The 19,925-nt window shown below is 40.3% G+C and overlaps 1 protein-coding gene across 1 annotated transcript in view; it reads right to left on the bottom strand.

Moving 5' to 3' along the window:
* RMND5A (required for meiotic nuclear division 5 homolog A) overlaps positions 1-19,925 on the bottom strand; it is a 59,002-nt gene that overhangs the window by 32,519 nt on the left and 6,558 nt on the right. The window contains exon 2 of the mRNA XM_030827551.1: positions 5,514-5,656. Within this exon, the coding sequence (XP_030683411.1) occupies positions 5,514-5,656 (143 nt within the window). The remainder of the gene's footprint in view (positions 1-5,513; positions 5,657-19,925) is intronic.

The raw sequence follows: 19,925 nt of genomic DNA, 5'->3' as shown, positions 1-19,925 counted from the left end.
TTGCTTTATTTAAAAAAGTGAGGGAGTAATGTGCCGAACCACTCTGCCAGGCCTTTCTGTCACATTTGCATCCCTATCCCTCCACTATCAGTTATCTGCCTTTCTGTGGCTATTTTATTAATTCTCCCAAGGATGATATGTATCTCTTACCATTCTATGGAAAGGAGAGAAATTCATATGAATTCTCTCAAGGAACTCCAGTTGAGAAAGGTTCCTCCAAGTCTTAAAATCTGGGTTTTAATCCCAACTCTGTGACTTCAGGCAGGTTACTTACAAATCTAAGTTTTCACATCTGTATCTAGAGACAATAATCTCGACCTTACAAGTGTTTGGTGAAGATTAAGGTAAATAATGTACACGAAAACCTCTATGAGTATCCATCCATCACTAAACCTTTAATACACAGTAGCTGAATCTGAGAGCCAGGCCAAACCTAACCAAACCTGAATCTGAGGGTCAGGTTGCCACCAAACCTTCTGCTTCTGTATTTAAAAGAATCCTTATTAGAAAATATAAATAAAAACAAATACACAAAAGCATACAGAGATTAATATTCATTAATTTAAAAGCACTTAAATGCAATTGCAGACTGGATTAGCTAGCACCGTTTAATGGATATTAAGTCCTTTTGTCCCTCTCTACCCAATACACATACCTTGTTTACCACACACCTACATAAAAGGCAGTTCTGGACTGCTCAACCAGAACTATCTTAAAATATTCTATATGTCATTTTTTTATACCATTACTCCATTCACTCCTTAATACAGTCAGCATTTTGCCTCTCCAATGTAGATACTCCACCCAGTGGCAAAAGATCTGTTTAGATAATGAGGTTTAAAAATTTTTTTAACTATTACTGTTCCCCTTCAACATTACCAGCTCTGCAATGGCCTCAGTGATTTCCTAGTATAGCACAGTGTTTAAGAACAGATTCTTGAGTGAAAACTTTTTCCAAACCTTGATCCACTACTTCCAAATTATATACCTGGGGTAAGTTATTTCATATCACTGAGTCTCAGTTTCCTCACATATAAAATGGGAATAATGTCCCTGCATCATGGGATAGATATAAATGTATGTAAAGCACTTAGCTCGGTATCTGGAACACGGTCAACACTCAATATGTGATAGCTATTATCCTCCTACCTATGACTACTACTTAGTCTGTTTTCATCCTACTTAATGAGGTCAAGTAAATCCTCAACTGCTTTCATCATCTGATCAAATCCACACCTCTCAGGCCTTCCATCATTTGCCCTTCCCTATTCCCAACAGGAGCTGTCACTCTAATCAAGTCAATCTTGAAGCATCTTAAACATGAGTCAGGCATATTCTCAGTTGCTGTTTTGCCCTTTCCCAGCCTCAAGGAAAAATCTCATCTCACTGTTCTGCTGCTCTAAATCTTACCCATTCTTCCAAGGCAAATTTAAGATAGCAACTACCTTTACTTTAAAATAAGCAGTGTCTATTCCATGCAAACTTCTTTCATGTAGCCTCAGAATTTTTCCAGTTATTTTACATATACAAAACAGCAATCTTATAAAGGACATTTAGTATGTGGTCAGCTTTTAATTATACCACATCAGATTTTAGATATTAAAATCTTTAGTACTATTTAACACATATGCACACATACCTAGAAGTCTAAAGCAATAATCATTTTTATTGACTTTTCTTAGGAAGTAAACTTTAAAAGTCAATTTGACTAAATAAAATACTGAATAAAATACCCTAAACTGGACTGAATTCTAGATTATCTAAAAATGGGAGAGGAAATTAAGAACAGCCCAAACACATTATTTTTACTTAAAAAAAAATTGTCACAGAGCAAATATTATTTATTTAAAATAAATAATGGGCCAGGCACAGTGGCTCACACCAATAATCTCAACCCTGGGAGGCCAGGAGTTCAAGACTAGCTTGGGCAACACTGCAAGACCACATCTCTACACAAAAATGAAAAAAATTAACTGGGCATGGTAGCAAGCGCATGTATGCCCAGCTACTTGGCTGGGACTTGGGTGCTGAGGTGGGAGGACCACTCAAGCCCAGGGAGGTCAAGGCTGTAGTGAGCTGTGATGGTGCCACTGCACTCCAGCCCAGGCAACAGAGTGAGACTCTGTTCATAATAATTAAAAGCCAAACAATATCTTGGCTACCACCACCAGAAACTTCTATTCTGCTTACATTTTCAGAGACATGATAGGTAGGGAATTTTAAAACATAAGTATTAAAATATAAAAGGAAAAATACCACTGAGCATGACTAAAATTTACTAATGTTTCTCACTCAAAACCAGCCTGCTCATATAGGAGCCACTGGCTTCTTTGTCCTCACCCTGTGAGGGTGGGAGCATGTGTCCATAAAGTGGCACTCACAGGCTGATGGACATTCCAGTTTATTACTCAGGTCTGTTTGGTGTGGTTCTTAAAAGCCTTGTGCCACACTGGATTCAGCTTTATCCTGTTTGGTCACCACCAATCAGGTCCACCCAGCCTTTACAACAGGCTGCCCAGAGCTTACACAACTACCAGGTTCAAATTAAAAGAGCTCCTAGAGGACTTAACAAGTCAATGGAGTCTTATGTGAAACAGCCTACACGGAATTCCTGATGTATGTGAGAAGCCCATTCACAACGTCTAGGTGCTTCTATTGGGGAAACAGCTTCCTCTTCAACTGAGGCCAAATAGATGCCAAAAATACGGGGAGAGTGTGTACTGAAAGATATTAGGGAACTGAGTTAAAAGATCCAGGCTTTCCTCTGTGGTGGCAGACTACAGTACCACAAACACTATTCAGTGTCAGCTAAATAATATAGTATGTATGTATTTTTTTTTTTTTTTTTTTTGAGATGGAGTCTCGCTCTGTTGCCCAGGCTGGAGTGCAGAGGTGCAATCTCGACTCACTGCAACCTCCACCTCCCAGGTTCAAGCGATTCTCCTGCCTCAGTCTCCTGAGTAACTGGGATTAGAGGAATGTGCCTAATTTTTTGTTGTATTTTTAGTAGAGATGGGAGTTTGCCATGTTGGCCAAGCTAGTCTCGAACTCCTGACCTCAGGTGATCCGCCTGCCTCGGCCTCCCAAAGTGCTGGGATTACAAGTGTGAGCCACCATGCCCAGCAGACTAAATAATACAGTTTCATATGACGGATGAGAAGAATCCAGAATCCAGGTCACCTAGAACCAAAACTACTTTCACAGGAACATAAAACAATTTTTTGGGCTGGGCACTACTCAGGAGTCTGAGGCAGGTGAATTGCTTGAACCTGGGAGGCAGAGTTGCAGTGAGCTGAGATGGTGCCACTGCACTCCAGCTTGGGCAAAAGAGCAAGAGTCCTTCTCAAAAACAAACAAACAAACAAACAAAAACACCCCATTTTTTTTTAAAGAAACTGTATAAGAATTACTTGAAAAAGTCCTTATAACTTCCAAGGGCATTAAAAAAAAAAGTCCTCAAAAGAGAAACGAGTAAATTAAAATATGTAATTAGGAATCTTTACCTCAAACACATCCCCCTGCCCAAATAAGCCAGAATGTAGAGTATTCATTATAAATGTGTTCCCTTGATATCCATTTCCAAAAAGATACTTCCATTTTTGGCACCAAGTACATCCAGACAATGTTTTGCCTTAAAGATTAGTCAAAATATCTGACAACCCTTATGAATATCTATAAAGACCTGCTAGGTCTGGAGTAAGACATGCTCAGTCAGGCACCATTAGCAAGCAGGACAACAGCAAAAGAAGGTTCTGATCATCATGACAGGACAACAAACATAAACTAGGAAACAGGGACATATATGGCATATATGGTCACCCTACCAGCTGCAGAAAGCATAATCGGTGAATTATTTGCCCAACTGCTCCAGATCCTGGTCAGTAGCCCACACACTAGAATTATAGTTGCTGAGCCCATCCCCCCTTATTCCAAGAATCTCTGATTGGCTGCCTTCGAAGCTTTAGCTCTTCTCACTGTCATAGCACCTTTGGTTCTACCGTCCAAATGCTGACCTTCTGTTATAACTGCAGGCAGCCTGGTAGTCACACAGATGTCCCCAGGAACTTCCTGGGGTTCTCTCTGAACTTTGAGCCATTTAGAATCACCAGGATGCCTTGGTCACTGTCAACATCAAAATCTGAATCTTCTTAGACACCACCAGTAGTTACTGTACCTCTAGAGGAACTGAGGGTTCTTCACCCACAGTGATTCAGACCATCTCTAAAGTGCTCCATCACATTCTAGAAGGATACAGCTGCTGGAAGAAAATAAAGAGTCTGCCTTCCCAGACTTTGCTGGTGACTGCCATCACTGACATAACGTGGCTGGAACTCTGCTGCTGCCAAAACCACCCTCCGACTCTCTGGCCAAGTCAAACCCCTCACACCACTATGGGAATGGTGAGAACTCTCTGAAAGACCACTAACACTTCTGTAAGCCACAACTACCACAACAAGTCCTCTGAGCCCATGCCACTCACAGTCTTGTCATACCACACCTACCAGTGAACAGTACTGCCTTATAAGCATTTAGTTCTGACTCAAGCAGCATCAAGCCTAGCCTTTTCACAGGATAATTTCTAACAGTTAGGTCTACCCATGAGTTACATGAACCACTCTCCAGATTCAGTGAGCTTCTATTACCTCTGTTACAACTATCACTCTTGTGAGTACAGACTAAGTAACTCATAAGACTGTTTAGAAGATGCCTTTGCTACAAAGGGCACTCCTCGAAAGTTCTTCCTACCCTCCCAGAAATTTATGATGTGTGAAGAGACACACCCCGACCAGTCACAATCTCCCCAATGTCTGAAGCAGTCAGAGGTATCACACAGTAACCTTGAACTACTTCTCTTAGGCCCCAATAGGACTATGAACTCCATGAATAAAATCAGCTGGTACTAACAATGATAACTGCTTATAAGTCAACCACCAGGTCAAAGATGGCTTACTCAAAAAACGTCCCAAGGAAAAAAACATCAAATAAAAGTGACCAGCCTCACTGCCTAGCAACCAACCCACTCACCCATTCACACAGAAGGCAAAATTGAAAGGTAGCTGGGATGCCCATAGGAAGAAAACAGTTAGGATGATGCAGGGGAGACTGATACAAGGCTGTTATTCTAATCATCCCATAACAGAGACAGAGTCACAGCTAGGGAATTACTCACGAATTAGGAAAAGTTACTTCTGGTAAACAAACTCCCGCATACTGGGTTAAAATTTCTTTGGAACTTTATTTATCATGACCCTAGGAGCTCTAGTCTTGTATGCAAATGGATAAACAACGAAGCTATAAAAGCAGAGGGTTTTAATTTTGCTTTTATTTTTTAAATAATAGCAACAAGGAACTTTCGTAAGAATAACATAGTAAAACTAGACCTGTAAAAGTTATCAAAAGCAAACATGACAGGAATAGCATAAAGTAATTTGTGACAGCTAGTGTTATCAAAGTACTGACAGAAGAAAAAGAATTATGCTAAAAAATACAAAACACTTCTTTCAATACCATACCTTATCAATGGCTTTTCCAACCCGAGAAACACTGCTGTGGATGTCTTTGTGGTCTGAGGCCAATTTTTGAACAGTATCCTTTATTCTTTTACAGCACTGTGTCAAAACAAGTGAAAGTGTCCCTGATAATTCAGCATCTTGGCCTATAAAAAAACAAAGGAAGGACTGGTTACTCACTGAAGCAAACCCAAAGATGGCAAGTTTCTAATGGGCCTTTTGGACCATGAAAGATGGAAGAAAAGTGAAGAAAAATCAGTATCTGCTTTGAAGCTGATGGTCATATTCATAGATGTAATTTTTCAAATGGATACTCAGAAAGATATAATTTTTTTATTTTTGGAAATAAGAAAATTTTACTGTGAAAGGAATCAGTTTTATCATTACAAAAACCAGCACAGGCTGCGAATAATACTGTCAAGGCAGTATTATTTTTGAGAAAATACGTCTAAGTGAATAAACTCACTTATTAAACCCAGTTACACTGTTCAAGTCATTCTCAAAACGTTCTGGTTGTTAGTAAATTTCCTCAAGAGAGATGATTTAGTGCAAATGCTTCATATTCCATATAAAGAGGTAGAAGAAAACAAACTTTCCTGGGTACCACGATGTGCAGAAAGGAGTTAACACAGCAGGTCACAGACTACTACCCTTAGAAAGTCCTGCTTACAAAGTCGCCTCTTGGCTGGCATATAGAAACTTGGGAGTTGGGGAGTGTTCCCATCATTCCCTAACTCAGTGTTCCCCAACCTTTTTGGCACCAGGGACCAGTTTCGTGGAAGACATTTCTTCCACGGACGAGGGCTGGGGGGAATGGTTTCGGGATGAAACTGTTCCACCTCAGATTAGGCATTAGTTAGATTCTCATAAGGAGCACGTGAGCCAGATCCCCCGAATGTGCAGTTCACAACAGGGTTCATGCTCCTATGAGAATCTAATGCTGCCACTGATCTGACAGCGGGTGGAGCTCAGGCGGCAATGCTCGTTCACCGCCGCTTGCCTCCTGCTGTGTGCATCCTGGTTCCTAACAGGCCACAGAGGGGTACTGGTCCATACCCGGGAGTCTGGGGACCCCTGCCCTAGCTGAAAAGAATGGCTCATTGTGCCTAAACTGTTGTACAGTGTGATTTATGGTGAACATCTGCTTTCCTTCTGGGAATCTAGAATTTTGATACATGCTAGGCAGTGAGTACCTGGCTTTCTCCTGGCTTGGAGAAAGTTTCCAATAGTCCTCTCCCGTGAAGTCACACGGAACATGCTTAATTCCTGCAGCCATGGTTTGCGAGAAGAGTTAAGTGTTGCCTACCAGGGAAGCTCATTAGAAGCTCAGTGCCCAGGGTTTTTATTGGGGGCTGGTCACCAGGGCACCCACTGCCTAACTCTGGACTGCCTAACTTTGGACTTTGGACTTTTGCCCCATGAGTCTTTTCCCTTTGGTGATTTTGCTTTACACCCTTTTGCTGTAATAAATTTTAGCTAAGAGTATGATTATATGCTGAATTATGTGACTCCTTTTAATGAATCACTGGAACCTAAAGGTGGTTTTGAAGGCCCCTGACACACATGATCAACCGAAAGTTACTACAGTTTACATCCTTTCCCTGAGCCACCTCCCTCCAAATTTTGTTCCTATAGCAGGAAAAAAAGGAGGAGAAGGGAGAAAAAGAGACAGATAAAACAAACCCAGTTATGGTATTTGTCATTTATCTCTCTATCTACATATTCCCACCTGTAAGCAACAGACCTGGTTTCTGAAATCCTAACCAACATTATATAGCAGAGGTTCTTGAATTTTAATTTACATCAGAATCACTTAAAGTTAAAACAAAGTAGCTGGACCCCATCCCCAGAGTTTCTCATTCAATAGGTCTGGGATGGAACCTGAGAATTTGAACAAGGAGCCCAAGAGTACAACACCCCTAGGATGCCCACTCATTTAACCAATATTTATTGAGCACTCACTATATATGACAGGTACAGCAGTGAAACAAAATAACCAAAAATCGCTTCCCAAGAACTTAACTTCTGGCAAGAGAGGTAACACACAAAATAAGCAAATTATATACTAAGACAAAAGATGATACATGTTACCTGGGGAAAAAAAGCAGGGTAAGAGAGATGGGGAGCGTGTGTGGGTGGAGCAACCGCAACTTTAAAACAGTGCTGGCATGGTAGGCTTCACTGAGTAGATGACACTGGAGCCAGGACTTGAAAAAAGTGAAGGAATTACCATGTGGCTGGCTACTTTGTGGAAAGCATGCCAGGCTGAGGGGAGAAAAGCCCTATTGCAAAAATACACCTAGACTATTCAAACAACAAAGAGGCCAGTGTGTCAAAAGTGGATTTCTGGCCAAGGAAAATAGAAGAAGAGGTCCAAGAGATAATGGTCTGGTTTGGTAGGATCTCTTTGGCATTGTAAAGACTTATGCTTTTACTTTGACTGAAAGGGACCACTGCAAGGTTTTCAGCAGAGAAGGCATGTAAACTAACAACAAAAAAAACCCCACGAAAAACATTTTTTTTTTTTTTTTTTGAGACAGGGTCTCAGTCTGTTGCCCACACTGGAGTGCAGTGGCACAATCTGGGCTCACTGCAACCTCTGCTTCCTGTGCTCAAGCAATCCTCCTACCTCAGCCTCCCAAGTAGCTTGGATGACAGGCACCCACCACCACACCGGATAATTTTTGTATTTTTTTGCAGAGACAGAGCTTCATTATGTTGCCCAGGCTGGTCTCAAACTTCTGTGCTCAAGCAATCCTCCCGCCTCGGCCTCCCAAAGTACTCGTATTACAGGCGTGAGCCACCATGCCTGGCCGATAAAACATTTCAATATGGTCAGTCTAACTGGCAATAGGAGTACCAGAACTGAGCAGGAAAATAAGAGGCTGTGGCAGCAATCCAGATGAGAAATGACACTGGCTCAGTCCAGGATTTCATGACTGGACATGAGTAAAGAAAAGGACTCACAGATGTCTCCAAGATTTCTAGCCTGGGTCAACTAGAAAGATGGAGTTGTCTTCAATTAAAACAAAAACAATGTCAGCACTTCGGGAGGCCAAGGCAGGAGGATCACTTGAGCACAGGAGTTTGAAACCAACCTTGGGCAACAGAGTCGGACCCTGTCTCTACAAAACATACAAAAATTAGCTGGGCATGGTGACACACGACTGTGGTCCCAGCTACTTGGGAAGCTGAGGTGTGAGGATCACTTGAGCCTGGGACATCTAGGCTGCAGGGGGCTACAGCACTACACTCCAGCTTGAGTGACAGAGCGAGACCTCAACTCCCCATCCTGTCAAAAAAGAATAAAGGCTAAGCATGTATGAGGGGTGAGGAGAGAGAGAAAGTTCAGTTTGGGGCTTGTTAAGTTTGAGACATTGAGTAGGCACCACAGTGCATAAGTGGAGGAGTTGGTGAGATATACAAACCTGGAGTTCAACAGCAATGTTAGGGCTGGAGATACAAATTTGTGAGTCACTGACATTATATATATATATATATATATATATATATATATATATATGAATGACACTTAATGCATGGGACTATATGAAATCACCAGGGGAGTCAGTACAGACACAGAGAAGTGATAAAAGAACTGAGTCTTGAGAACTCCAAGTTTATGAGGCTGGGAAGAAATAGAACGGGAAAAGGAGGCTAACAAAGACTACTGAAGCACTAACTGTGATGGAGGAGGAAACTCAAGAAAAGTATAATGTTGGGGAAACCAAGAGAAGAAAATGTGTCAAGGAAGAAGGAGTAACCAGCTGTGTTGATGTGCTACTAGGTCAAGTAAAATGTGGACTGAGAATTGGCCACTGGATTTACAATGTGGAAGTAATCAGTGATGATGACAAGAATAGTTTCTCTAAAATTCTATGAAAAGAAATCCCAGAAGGTTACAGGGAACTGTGAAGAGGGACTATATTAAGTCTGGTTCAATGACAACTACTGAGATAAATGAAAAGATAAGAAAAAAGCTTTCCTTATCTCTAAATACAGTTGCACAAAGTTTCTATCAAGTGTTTCCAACTTCCAATAACACAATTAGGCTTCTAACTTCTAATAACATAATTTAGGCTAAGGCAAGACTTGGTACTTCAAGAAAATTTCAAAATCTGTTTAAAAGGTGTTCCATAGATTTCTTGGACCAAAAGCATCTGATTGCTTCAGTAGCTCTGTTCTGGCCATTTCTGATCTTTCTGTACCTAAAGCACACCTAACCTCAATAGCCTTATCTTCTCTATGAACCCATGTGACCACAGACTCACTCCCTCTTCTGAATTCCTGGTAACTTCTGATCTCTCCCCTACTCCCCCAGCACTTAATTATAACCCATTTTAACAATTTCATGTATATATACCATCATCAGTCTCTACTAAACATAATCCCCCAAGGGAAGACCAAGTCCTTATTATAAATGGTATACTCTGGTTTTATATTAATAGTGCCCGCAAATGTGCAAGACATGTAAGTATCTGAATTGATGGTAAATAAAGTGAGGAAAAATAGTTTTTTTTTTTGCTTTTGTTAGAGCCATATTCAATAAATGGTGCTGAGACAACAAGATATCCACATGCAAAAGAATCATATAATATATAAAAACTAATTCAAATGAGCCAAATGCAGTGGCTCAAGCCTGTAATACAAGCACTTTGGGAGCCCGAGGTGGGTGGATTGCTTGAGCCTAGGAGTTTGAGACTAACTTGGGCAACATGGCAGAACTCCATCCCTACAAAGAATACAAAAATTAGCAGGGGGTGGTGGTGCACGCCCATAGTCCAAGCTTCTAGGGAGGCTGAGGTGGGAGGACTGCTTGAGCCCAGAAGATCGAGGCTGCAGTGAGCCGTGAGCATGTCACTACACTCCAGCCTGGGCAACAGAGTGAGACCCTGTCTCAAAAAAATAAAAACAAAAATAAAAATTAACTCAAATGGAATAAAGACCTAAATGTAAGAGCTGAAACTATCAAATTCTTACAAGAAAACAGATGCATTTCTGACCTTGAATTAGGCAATGGCTTTTCAGATATGACACCAAAAGCACAAGCAACCAAAGAAAAAATAATTAAAATGGACTTCATCAAAATTAAAAACTTCTGTGTTGCAAACACTATCAATAAAGTGAAAAGACAATTCATAGAAGGGGAGCAAATATTTGCAAATCACATTCTGATAAGGGTCTAGTATCCAGAATATATAAAGAAGTCTTCAAGCTCAACAAAAACAAGACAAACAATGCAATTTAAAAGCGGGCAAAGCACAAGGCACAGTTCATGCCTGTAATCCCAGCACTCTGGGAGGCCAAGGTGGGAGAACCACTTGAGCCCAGGAGTTTGAGACTAGCCTGGACAACAAAGCGAGACTCTGTCTCTACAAAAAAAAACACAAAAATGTGGCTGAGCACAGCGGCTCATGCCTGCAGTCCTAGCAACTAGGGAGGCCGAGGCCAATTGGATCCCTTGAGCCCAGGAGGTTGAGGCTGCAGTGAGCTACGATTGTGCCACTGCATTCCAGCCTGGATGAAGAACAAGACCCTAACTCAAAAAAAAAAAAAAAAAAAAAAAAAAAAAAAAAAAGGTCAAGGATTTGAATAGACATTTTTCAAAAGAAGATATACAAATAGCCAACAGGCACAAAGGCACAAAGATGCTCAATATTATTGGTCATTATGAGATGAAAATCAAAACTATAATGAGATACTACTTCATGCCCACGAGATTGGCTATCAGGAAAACACAATAATAACTGTTAGAAAGGATGTGGAGAAATTCAAAGCCTTATCCATTGCTAGTGGAATATAAAATGGTGCAGACACCATAGAAAACAATTTGGCAGTTCCTCAGAACGTTAAACAGTTACCATATGACCCAGAAATTCCACTCCTAGTTATATCCTAGTTATATACCCAAAACAACATGTCCACACAAAAACCTGAATTAGAATGTTCACAGTAGCATTATTCATAAGACAAAAACTGGTAACAAACCAAACCTCCAAAGAATGAACAGATAAACAATGGATTATCCAGTCATTAAAGGAAATGAGGTACTGATACATACTATGACATAGATGAACCTTGAAAATACTACATTAAGTATTCAATAAGCCAGACACAAAAGGCCACATATTGTGTCATTTCATTTACATGAAAGGTACAGAATAGACAAATCTATAGAGACAGACATAGATTAATGGTAGTTGGAGTGAGAGGAGGCAGGGTGGGAATGGAGAGTGACTGTTAATAAGTACTGGATTTCTTTTGGAAATAAAGAAAATGTTTTTAAAAAGAAGTCATACCTCCTATCCATCCAGACACATTTATTTCTACAATCAGCAGACAACAAGGTAGGAAAAATATAAAAAATAAAAAGGGTGCCAGGTGCGATGGCTCACGCCTGTAATTCCAGCACTAAGGAAGGCTGAGGCAGGCGGATCACTTGAGGTCAGGAGTCTGAGACCAGCCTGGCCAATATGGTGAAACCCTGTCTCTACTAAAAATATAAAAATTAGCTGGGCGTGGTGGTGAGCACCTGTAATCCCAGCTACTAGGGAGGCTGAGGCAAGAGAATAGCTTGAACCCTGGAGGCAGAGGCTGCAGTAAGCTGAGATTGCGCCACCACACTGCAGCCTCGGTGACAGAGCGAGACTCAGTCTCAAAAATAATAATAATAAAAATAAAAAAGGAGAAACCACGCTGGAGGAGAGAGGTCACCTAGAATTTACCACTGAACTTCCATGCACCAACCTTGAAATCCACTGATATTTTCAAATCGTAGTAACTTACATATCTGGAGTTTGGTGCTATTTGTTACCTCCTTTTCTTCCTTTACCATCTACAAATTCCTCTAATTTTTGGTTTTCAATTTTATGAATGACAGATACAAGCAGTTTATGGCCAATTAATTGAGAGTTCTCAGAATGCTCCAAGGAAAAATAATTTCTATAAGGTATTTGGAAACTCAAGAAAAGCAGAATGGAATAATCTGAAAGAGAACCCTGGGAAAGCCCTGTTAAGAGAGAAAGAGTTCACTAATGCATTTTCAAATGGATTCAGTGGAAAGCAGCCAAAGGTTTAAAACAGGTTTGAAAATTGCTATGATGATCAGACTGACAGTCAACCAAACTTCTGTAAGTCCTACTGGGAGAGTTCTAATGTTCTTTTGATTTCTCTGTATGAAAACACAACCTGCTTCTAGGAGAACCTTTATGTGAAAGAAACTGGATTCAGTTCCTAGAAGAAAAGCTGGGGAATTACTGTGACAGCCATCTCCACCATAACTACATCCAGGTTGGCCACTGCGGTGGTCACTTGTCACCCAGGAAAAAGTCCTGCACTAACTGTGTCTTTCAATGTAATAAACCCACGGAACCCAGGCCCAATACGTGAGCCTGAAAGAAACAACTCTGACGCAATGCTCACTCATCACTGGAGGGTCATAAGTACTTTTTAAAGTCACTTTTATGATTAAACAAGTGCAAGAATTAGCATGTTCAATATAAGCAAAGAACCAACATATGCAGACCATCTACATGTGTTGCTTTATTAAGTTAAAATTTTCAATAAAACAGAACAGCACCTTTTATCATATAAACAGATTTTAAGCACGACACTCAAAATTTTCAAGTTCTGCCCTTGAGCCTCACTGCTTTGCCATTTTAGGATGTATGCCCACTAGTTTCACAGAAACAATAAATTAGAAAAATGTTTGTTTCCATAGTATCCTATACTTCCCTATCAGAGTTTCACACTTTGTTGTAGTTATTTGCCCATTACACCCATAAAATTAACTTTAGTAGGAAATATGACCAATCCCCAACGTTTAGTATAGTAACTGACAAATACTACACATTCAGTAACTAGTTACCAAAAGAATATGAAAATAATTAATTATGTATTACATAATCTCAATTTCAAACCCAGCATTGAAGACTGTCTGGTACTACCAACACCCTCTGAAATTGCCAGCAGTTTCACTCAGCAGTTCACTGATCCCTCACTCTCTCACAGAATGTTTAGCGTCTGCTGCACAATAACACTGCAGCCTAAGTTCTGCAAATACCAAGTTAAGTTAGGAAATAATACTGTTCCTGTCTGTCAATAATATTATTGCCTAAGTAGAAAATCCCAAAGAATCTACACACAACCACAATCCAAGAATAGATGAGAGTTCAACAAGGTCACAGTATCCAAGATCAACACGAACATACAAACACACATATGCACACATATTTTCAAATAAGACACACTCACAAAAGAGTCCCCTGGCATCAATTATAAGTTCCTTCTCTCTTCCAAATAACGACCTCTCCCACCAACCCCAGGAATTAATGGGCTTGTGCTCTGACTCAAGTCACTTTTGAGACAGTTTCTTTTTTACAAAACTATTTCCACATTTGTCAAAGATGCAATGAAACATCTCTAATATATAATGTGACCCTATAAAAGTATATTCTAAGTCAGAATATAGGAAGGTAGAACAAACTTACATATTAAAAGGGTGACTGGTTTGCACAAAGCTAAAAACTATAAAATCCCTAGTTATACCTTGGTTATACCTTCAATACAGTTTTAGCATTTTGTACATACATTTGTTTTACTTTCTTCCCTACTGATCACAAGGCTCAAAAAAACCACGTCTCGTGTCCAGCTCCGTGACAAGATTTGCCCACTATTTTGGCTCACCTTAATACAATCAAGACAAATATATCATTAATATTGACAAGTATGTTTCTCATCCCTACTCAGTATTTGCACTTTTAATTTTCCGTCTGCCACTTATTTTTATGAGATGGGGGGAGGGGGTTCAACTGCACAAACACACTGTTAAAGATAGCATTGCTAAAACTAAACAGCTGGTTGGTAGGCAGCACACCATGTTGTAGCCCGAAATGTCTGCCATCAGGAGATAATAAGTTCTAATTTGGTCTATAAAAGGCAGTTTAAAGGTGTCAATTACACCATGAAATACATGCTGCCCACGAGTCAAACACATGAGAGATGAGACCCACCATACTTGAGAGCACTCTATAAAAAAATAGGGAGGCACAATATAAAAAAGTATTGTTATGGTGATGATTTTCAAAAAGGTTGAAAATATCACCAGCTAAGACTGGAATATTTCGAGAAATAAGATTCCCCAGAAATCACTAAGACCTGGCTTGACATTTTAATGAATATCGTGTAGGCAGGAAAAATTTAAAATATCCAAGTTTATAAATATTACATGTATTGCATTTGAGCCCTTCTGAGTTATGAAAAGTTAACTCCACTTTCATAAGATGGACAGAGATCTTAAATTTAGAATTCAGTGGAAAGCAAAATGGAACACAAGTTTTGATGGAGATAAATACGAAGAAATCCATTTAGGAAACAAACCTAACTGTACCTAAATGAAAACTCAGACCTCATAGAGATATACTCCAGAATTCATTCTAGATTAGCTATTTAAATAAAAACATTAAAATCAGAAAGCTAAAAGAGTATTAGGCATCACTAAGAAGGCTGGTGGGGGGGAAAATCTATGATATACTACTCTTATAAAAGCCATGATGCCTTAAAATACAAAATGAAACCAAGAAAAAACAGAAAAAAATATAAAAGGGAGAACTATGACATTTAGAGTCAATTAACATTTATTGAGTGCTGAAGGCCTGTGTCAGCAATGTTCAAGATACTTTTCCCATGTTATGAATTTCTACAGAGATTTAAGAAATTTAGAATGGGAATAAAGTAGATAAAGGATAAAAAGATCTAAGATTGACTCTAGAAAAGTCACTGACAAGGTGACCATGGATATCCTTGCGAAGTACTAGAATAGAAAAACTTGAAACTTGAAAAGGTAAGGTTGGTATTTTTAAAAAATAAGGGACTATTTCATTTTGTCTGTAGTAAAATACACTGCGGCCCATTGAAACTTTGGGATTCTTGTGAGCTACTTCAGCACCTAGGACACAGCAGCTGCTTAGAGGAAGGAGAAAAGGCACAAATAGAACACATTCATTTTTTTCTGGAGGAGGTAAACACTGAAAACAAAATTTTCTCAGTATATTAGTAGCTGGTAAATCTGCAAAGTAAAAGAAAGTATGGTATTTGGTGTTCAACTCCTGACCTTTCAGAGAATGGTAGACTGACAGACACGCGTTCTGATCCAGACAGATTATTAAAGACCACTGCATCAAATCAGAGGCACAGTGTGCTGCAAAACCAAACATGAGGAAGAAAAAAAAACGAAATAAAGTTAATATTTAGAGCGAAATTACATGGTACAGACTAATAGTGCTCCTGGAGCAAAGAATAGTATCAATGACTATCATAGAGAAGACAGGAAAGGCTTCAAAGTATATGAGGCAAGAACTGCAGAGAGAAGAAAAAAGATACAGGCACAAGATTTTAAACATGTGTCTGTGACAGTCACATTTTAGAGAACCTGTTCACTCCCTTCAAATTCCAAATATAAAGACTTAATCTCTAGGCATCTCATTTATCTCTGAAATGAATGGTGGAACCACACTAGGTTTCCCGTAGCATTGGAATCTGGATTTCATATTTAAAAATCAAACTCACGCTGGGTGCAGTGGCTCACGCCTGTAATCCCAGCACTCTGGGAGGCCGAGACAGGTGGATCATTTGAGGTCAGGAGTTCAAGACCAGCCTGGCCAACATGGTGAAACCCCATCTCTACTAAAACTACAAAAATTAGCCAGGTGGCAGTGGCGCATGCCTGTAATCCCAGCTATTCGGGAGGCTGAGGCAGAAGAATCACTTGAACCCAGGAGGCAGAGATTGTGGTAAGCCGAGACACTGCAAATCCAGTCTGGGCGACAGAGTGAGAGCCCCCCCCCCACCCCCCAAAAAAACAAAAACAAAAACAAAAAAAATCAAACTCAGATTTCTACCTTCCCCTCTCCTAAACTTCCTATTTTCTACCTGGTTCCATAATGATCTACCCATCATTCATGTTTAAAACCTTGGATTAGCCTTTGTTTTTTCCTGCCCTTTTCTCCTACTCTGTCAGACTCCATCTGTGCACCAACTCCTGGTCATTCCTTCCCACAGAAATCCCTTTCATGTGTCCCTTTAAATTTCTACCACCAGTACCCAAAGACAGGTCCCTATTTCATCAAATCTAGGTTGACAGCCTTAACTAACCTTCTTGCCTCTAGTCAAACCTCACTCCCAACTCTAAACCAACCTAAATACTGCTGACAACTGGTCTCTGATCGTGTCCCTGTCCCCTCCCTATTCAAAATGTCCCCACCCCACCCCCAAGTAATTCAGTATCTTCCCAGTCTACTACTTTCCCTGGTAGCCATGGCTTTACAAAACCTGATTCCAATTTAATTTTAATGCTCTTATCGCCTTTCCCCTGCAATCTGGTCCTTCACCTCTCACTCCTCTACACCTTTGTTCTCGCCATCTTCCCCTCCAGGCACTCCATCTGCTCTTTCTACTATCCATATTCAATCTCTGCTACTAAAACTTCCCATAAGTGAAAAGAGTCTCTCCTTGTCTCAAATCCTACCTCTTTTTGTCCACATCACTCATGTAGCATTTAGCCTAGATACATAACCGTGCATTACAGGGCACTGCTTTTGTTTGTGTGTTTGTTAAAAAATGCCAGTCTTATCTCCCTAACTGGACACAAAATTCTTAGCGGATGAAAATGCTTGTTCTTTGTAACTCCTAGAAGATTTTGCTTAGTTTTACCTATAAATGGTGATTAATAACTACTGATGAGGTGATCTAAAGTTCAGTTGAAATAATGCCTATCTACTCCCATGCAGTTCTTTCTAAGGGCTCTCTCTCTTCACTGGTGTCTGTACTAACCAGAAGCACTGTTATACACTGTGCCATGGTCTTGTTTTTTCCCCCTTTCAAATATGAGTCTGGTCTCTCCAACTAACTTCTAAGTTCCTTAAAGACTCTTTCTTATACCTTTTTAGCATTCTTTACAATGTTAAGCAGACCACTGGACACAGAATGGTATTTAACATAAACCAGTAATAAAGACACCTAAATAATACCCAAAATGTCTCAATTAAACAGTGCTTGGGCAGGGCGTGGTGGCTCACGCCTATAATCCCAGCACTTTGGGAGGCTGAGGCGGGCAGATCACGAGGTCAAGAGATCGAGACCATCCTGGCCAACGTGGTAAAACCTCGTCTCTACTAAAAAAAAAAAAAAAAAAAAAATAGGCCTGGTGGCATGCGCCTGTAATCGCAGCTACTCGGGGGGCTGAGGCAGGGGAATCGCTTGAACTTGGGAGGCGGAGGTTGCAGTGAGCCAAGATCATGCCACTGCACTCCGGCCTGGGTGACAGAGCGAGACTCAGCCTTGGAAAAAAAAAAAAAAAAAAAAAGCTTAACACTTCTTAAGGCACAGACTTTATAAATAACACGTCTACCCTGTTCTACAAATTTCAAAGCCAGTTCACATCTATTATCTATTTCACTCTCATAACTCTGTGATGTCAGTTTACTGAAGGAGAAGCTGGCTAAGCAAGATTGTAGGATCAGGCCGGGTGTGGTGGCTCATGCCTGTAATCCCAGCACTTTGGGAGGCTGAGGCAGGTGGATTACTTGAGCCCAGGAGTTCAAGGTCAGCCTGGCCAACATGGTGAAACTCCATCACTACTAAAAATACAAAAGTTAACCATGCATTGTGCACACCTGTAATCCCAGCTACTTGGGAGCACAAGAATCGCTTGAACCTGGAAGGCAGAGGTTGCAGTGAGCTGAGATCACACACCACTGCACTCCAGCCTAGGTGACAGAGTGAGACTCTGTCTCCAAAAAAAAAAAAAAAAAAAAAGATTGTAGAACCAGTAAATTGGCAGTGCAAGGATTCAAACCCAGACCTTCTGGGCCCAGGGTCAAAATTTTAGGTACTACTCCACAAGTACAGATTCATCTTCTCAATTAGCCTCCAAGTCCCTGGAGGACCAGGGCCATGAATAATGTTTCTTTTAAAATATTCTCTCCTCATCTCCTCCTAAATGTCTTCATGTATCAATAAGATGAATTAAACCTATATGAATTCTGCAGATACAACAAACTCATCATAAATAACACACAACCTGACACTACACTGTGCCCCCATAACAGAAGAAATCACCATCCAGGCCTCCATCTTAAGTGGAGAAAGACTTGGTAATATAAGCCTATGGTCTCTCCAAGCGGCATTCCCAAACAACCATTTTGAGCTCAGCCACACAATCACCACACCCATATAAGGTGAAAGCATACTGCATTTCTCAAAATCCTCGAGTTCTGCCAGACAGTCTAATCTTTGTTCTTTGAAGGGTTGAGTTAACATCTAATCTAAAGAGAACGGCCAGAAGTGTCTGATACTCTTAGAGCTTTCAAGGAAACGGCCAGTTAGAGAGCATCATCTCCTGGAAGTACCATGGGTCTCCAAGTACACATAGCTCAGAGCCAGGGCCCTCCACAATTTTCTCCTAAACTGCATTTTTGGATCATTTTTAAAGACTTTGGAAGCCTTACAGATGAAGAAGCAGGGCCCTAAATAAAAATAAGTTAGTTTTAATATTCCAAGTGAACAGTTTGGTAAAATACCATTTTCACCATCCTAAAGACTAAGAGACTAAGACATGAAAACAACAGAAACTTCTCTATTAGCTGTAGTATGACAGTATCACAGAAGTGTTGGCAAGTTTCTCCTTACCAATGTTATTATCCAGAGTTAGAAACTACTTTAGAAATAAAATAACTTTAGGAAAATAACTTTACTATGTCAAGCATTAAAGTAATTTCAAAAAAGTTCCCAAGAGGAACATGAACCAAGTTGTATTCTCTAGTCTATAGATTAAGTCATACTAACAACTCACTACTTGAATTATATGAGCATTATAGTTAGGAGGCCAGGCAAAAGCTGAGAAGGCGAGGCTAGACAGGAAAACATCTCAGAGAATGTTACTGATATAACATGTAGCTGTTCCACTGTAATAGACATAAATTACTCTGTCTGGGTTTAAGTGTTCCTTTCTAGAACTGTCTCTTCTCTACCTGATGAACAGTGTATCATAAGGCCATATACCTCCTGAGGGGGTGAGCACAGCTCAAGGTGGCCAGAAGACCTCACTCCCTGGTCCCAGTTACTGATTCAAGGAAAGGATCCATAACGGAATAATAAAGGTACTCCCTGGAGTATCTCCAACAAAATGGCCATGTTCCTGTCTTTTGAGCTCCATTGGTCATCTCTACCCCATGTGAAGAAAACTCCCCTGAAAATGAAGCCAACAGTTGACAGAAGAGAACAAGATCAGTCCTGATGACATTCCTGGTGCCCCTGGAGCCAACCTAGCCCTAACCTCAGCCTATTTATACATCAACAAATTCCATTTTAATGAAAACTATTATGTCACCTGCCAGTCTAAATGAATACGGTGCCAAA

This window comes from Nomascus leucogenys, chromosome 14 (genome assembly GCF_006542625.1).
Source record: "Nomascus leucogenys isolate Asia chromosome 14, Asia_NLE_v1, whole genome shotgun sequence".
Lineage (NCBI taxonomy): Eukaryota > Metazoa > Chordata > Mammalia > Primates > Hylobatidae > Nomascus > Nomascus leucogenys.
This window is presented reverse-complemented; position numbering and strand designations above follow the sequence as displayed.